The sequence below is a fragment of the Pinus tabuliformis genome, chromosome 4_2, assembly GCF_031772625.1.
Source record: "Pinus tabuliformis cultivar Carrire ecotype Pingquan chromosome 4_2, CPIR1, whole genome shotgun sequence".
NCBI lineage: Eukaryota > Viridiplantae > Streptophyta > Pinopsida > Pinales > Pinaceae > Pinus > Pinus tabuliformis.
In genome coordinates, this window is record NC_142304.1 from 3,679,789 (window position 1) to 3,684,400 (window position 4,612).

At 41.7% G+C, this 4,612-nt stretch overlaps 1 protein-coding gene across 1 annotated transcript; it reads left to right on the forward strand.

Moving 5' to 3' along the window:
- The first annotated feature begins 2,539 nt into the window (after positions 1-2,539).
- LOC149168103 (uncharacterized) lies at positions 2,540-4,249 on the forward strand. Its single transcript, XM_089428106.1, has one exon. The coding sequence runs from the start codon at positions 2,540-2,542 to the stop codon at positions 4,247-4,249; it is 1,710 nt and encodes a 569-aa protein (XP_089284232.1).
- Positions 4,250-4,612: the final 363 nt, after the last annotated feature.

Consider the following 4,612-nt stretch of genomic DNA (forward strand, 5'->3'; position numbering starts at 1 on the left):
AACAACACTCTATCCCTAGGGTTCTTAGAGCAGTGCAGACCCCTGATTTTGTTATCAAATGATTATGTCCTCCTGGAACTGTAGAGGTTTGGCTAGTAAACCTAAAAAATTGGCCCTGAGAGATTGGATCCTCAATTCAAAAGCTGACATTCTTTTTCTTCAAGAAACTTTGGGGAAAGCAACCGAGGTAGAATCAATGCTAAAGGCTCTCCTGCCAGGATGGAAATTTTCCGCAATAGATTCATCAGGCCATTCGGGGGGTCTTGCAATTGGGTTTAAAGAAGGTCGAATTAAGGTCATCAATCAATGGGGGACGAAGCAAGTTATGTGCATGGAGGTTATTTCTCCTGATTTTTCCCATCCCCTTTCAATTGTAAACATTTATGGCCCTTGTCAAGGAAGGGAGATATTCTGGGTCGATTTGATGGAAAAATCTTTGATGAAGTCTTCTCTGTTGATTGTGGGGGGTGATCTAAACTTCTCTGTAGGAAGAGCAGAGGCATGGGGTCCATCAGCCAGGGAAGACCCTCTGTCGGATTTCTTCCTCAATCTACTCTTGGATAACAACCTCATAGATCCCTCCCCGATCAAACTCAAGCCAACCTGGAGGAACAGAAGAGCAGGGGAGGATCAGATCGCCAAAAGATTAGATCGTTTTCTTCTATCTGAGGACCTAATCTCAAAAGCTCCTATTCTCAGGCAGTGGGTTGAGGAGGTAGGCAACTCAGATCACTTCCCTATTTTTTTGGATCTCTCTTTCCCTCCCCCAAAGCCTCCTGCCCCCTTTAAATTCAATTCTTCATGGCTTCAAGATCCATCTTTCAATAAACTTTTTAAGGAAACGTGGATCCATCCGGACAGAAATGCAAGAGAGGACAAAAGCTTCCTGTTCATGGAGAATCTCAAAAGATTGAAGAAAGCGACAATATCCTGGGCAAAGGACAGGAAGTTGAAACAGAATGAAGAGCTGTTTAGAATCAGGGAGGAGTTGAAGAATTTGGAGAGCATTGAGGAAGATGGATATATCTCGCAGGCTTCAAAGGACAGAATCCTTCATCTGGAGAAGCTTCAAAACCAAATCCTCTTGGACAAGGAAGAAGAATGGAGGCTTAAGAGTAGGGCAATATGGTTAAAATCAGGAGATGAAAATACTAGTTTTTTTCACAACTATGCAAAAGGAAGAAAATCTGTAAATACCATTTGGAGCCTTAAAGATGAAGAAGGAAGGGAGGCTAGTTCTTTTTCAGATCTCTCTGGTTTAGGACAGAGACATTTCCAGAAAATTTTCTCAGATCTGGGAGAGGCCACCATAGCAGAAGTCATTAGAACAGCTCAATGCTTCCCAAGATTCGTTGAGGAGGAAGAAGCAGAAGAGCTATCAATCCCTGTTTCCAAGGAGGAGGTTGAAGCAGCTATGAAACATATGGCCAAAGACAAAAGTCCAGGACCTGATGGCTGGACTATTGAACTCTTCCTCTCCTTCTTTGACCTAATAGGCTCTGAAATCACTGATGTAGTAGAAGAATCAAGACAGAAAGGAGAAGTCTACAGGCCTTTTAATTCAACATTTATTGCTCTCATACCAAAGAAGGATGACCCGGAGAACTTTGAAGACTTCAGGCCGATCTCCTTGTGTAATTGTATTTATAAAATCATTGCTAAGGTGATAGCTATCAGAATTGTTCCTATCCTGTCAAGAAACATCTCAATGGAACAATTTGGTTTTTTGGATGGAAGACAAATTCATGAAGCCATTGGAGTAGCCCAGGAGGTAATTCACAGTGTCAGACAAAAGAAAAAGAAGGGTGCGGTTCTTAAAATAGATCTCTCCAAAGCATATGACCGAATCAACTGGCTCTATCTCCGGATGTTGCTAACTCATTTGGGCTTCAACTATTCTTTCATCAGCTGGATAATGGGCTGTATCACAAATGTCAGTTTTGTTGTTCTGATCAATGGAGCAGCCTCCCCTTTTTTCAAAAGCCAAAGAGGCCTTAGGCAAGGCTGTCCTTTATCTCCTCTCCTGTTTCTTCTAGTGGCAGAAGGGCTAAGCAGATTGATTCACAAAGCTAGAAGAGAGGAGAAGGTAAAAGGTATAGAGGTAGCAATTAATCTTTTCATCGCTCATCTGCTTTTTGTTGATGACATTTTGATTTTCACGAATGGATCATATAATGAACTTAAGGAGTTAAAATGCATTTTCGATCTATTTCTGAAAGCTACTGGAATGCAGATAAACTCTAGGAAATCTCAAGTTTGTGTGGCAGATTTTGACAGAAGAGAAAGATCCATGATGGCTAATCTTTTTCCCTTCCACCATCAACCACTGGACTCCCCCTTCAAATATCTCGGGTTTTGGCTAAAGCCGGCAGCTTATAAGAAAGAGGATTGGAACTAGCTCATAGAAAAGCTAGAAGCCATAATTTCTCATTGGAGTTTCAAGTGGCTCTCCAGAGCTGGCAGATTGACCCTCATCAAATCCGTATTGTTAGCCATTCCAGTATACTAGGCAGCTTTAACCTGGGTCCCCAAAGGAGTGATGGAGAAAATCAGAAGGATTTGCTGCAGATTTCTATGGGCAGGATCAAAAGAATCTTCCGTTCTTCCCTGGGTGGCATGGGATAAGTTGGCTAGACCAAAAGAATGGGGAGGATGGGGAATAAAAAGGCTCCTTGAGTTCAGTCTTTCCCTGGCAGCTAAATCAGGCTGGAGATTAATCTCGATGGAGAATCTTTGGACAAGGGTGGTTAAAAGGAAGTATATAGATCCAGTTCCTTTGGAAGATTGGATTCAGAGCCAGGAAAAGAAAAAGAAGAATATCTCAGTCATTTGGAAGGCCATGGTGGAGGCTTTCTCTGTGATTGAACAAGGTTTGGCATGGAAAGTGGGAGATGGAAGACATATTAGAATTGGCAGGGACCCCTGGGTAGGTTGTAATGAAGCTTTTGCCTTGTCACCTGGCTTTCTCAGACATCTTGATAGTAAAGGAATTTTTACTCTAAATCAGGTGGAGAAAGTAGGCCACTCTACCATATGGGGTCAGGCTTGGAAAAATGATGAAGAATTAGGAATAAACATCAGATGGAAGAACGAATGGGTTTCTTTCATCCAAGAACTGCATCGTTCAAATGTCAGGCTTAAAAACGAACCTGATCTGCTGATTTGGGCGCAGGGGAAAACAGGTGAATGCTCCCCAAAAGATGGATATACCTTCTTAATGAAAAAGAAAGGTTGGGGAATACCAAATTGGTGGTCGAAAAACATATGGAAGTTAAAATGCCCAGCTAAGGCCAGGATTTTCCTATGGTGCATGCTAAAAAGAAAAGTCCCAACGTGGGACATTTTACAAGCCAGATACTTAGTTGGGCCAGGGAGGTGCCCCTTATGCAAATTAGAAGAGGAATCAATAAGCCATCTCTTTACATCTTGTGCAGTCTCTCTAAAAATATGGGAGGAGTTAACCCGCTTGCTCAACGTAAAGGTACAGTGGGGATTAGATCCTTTGGAAGAAGCTTGGAGGAAATGGTGGCAGAACTATCCGGAGGGAAACATGAGAAATCTGCCTCTTATATTCTTTTGGGGTGTATGGTTAGCGAGAAACAAAAGTTTGTTTCAAGACAAGGACACTCCCACATCCGCCACAACCATTAATTGTGCTGCCATTTACTCTGCCATCCCGATCCCTGAAGCTAAAAATACTCAAAATCATCAAACGCATATTACTATCCTGGAGGGCATTCCTTGGGCCTATTTTGACGGAGCATCCCAGAATAACAAGGCTGGAGCAGGACTGAGCATTCACTTGAATCATGATCACTCTTTAAAAGCATCTGTAGGGCTAGGACCTGGTACAAATAATTATGCTGAGCTGTCTGCCTTGCGCCTTCTCCTTTGCTGGTTACTTCAAAGAAACATCTTCACGATTCAAATCTTCGGAGACTCTCTGAATGTCATAAAATGGGTTAATGGGAATGCATCATGTCAAAACCAGATTCTGAAGACACTTTTGGAAGAAATCATGTTTTTAAAGTCATCTTATAACAGTTTTACCATCTGCCACATTTACAGGGACAAAAACGAGGAAGCAGACCAGCTTTCTAAGGCTAGTTTACAGCAAGATATGGGCAGTTGGTCAATAATAGAAATCAGTCAGGGGCAGTCATCCACTTCACAACATCCCCCTTTTGCTCCTCCACAAGTGAACGCGGCTCGTCTTTTCTTTTTGTCTGCAGTTTCATGGGCACAATGATTTTCTGTTACAACTTTCTCTATATATTTCTAAATTTTCTCTTGAGCACTTCAAACAGAAAACTCAAAAACTTTTTGTACATTTTCAGCTGTCTCAAAGGTTTATTTACAGTCTTGTAAGGGGTTGTTTTCCTTCTCTGAAGGAGACCCCAGAGTATGCATAGTATAATTTGTACTTAAGCCTCCTGAAGGGAGGAAGTCTAGACAGTTTTATTTTCAGCAGTATCAGGACATATCTTATCATCCACAATCAGTCAAAAAAGCACTGAGATTTTTGTTTGTCTTACTTACAAGAAGATCAAAACAGCAATCATGTGAGCCATCAGGTCTGCTCAAAGTTCTAATAGAATGTAACTTTTTATAT

Coding starts and splice junctions, on each gene's coding strand:
- LOC149168103 (XM_089428106.1), top strand. CDS start 2,540: ATGGAGAAAATCAGAAGGATTTGCTGCAGATTTCTATGGGCAGGATCA.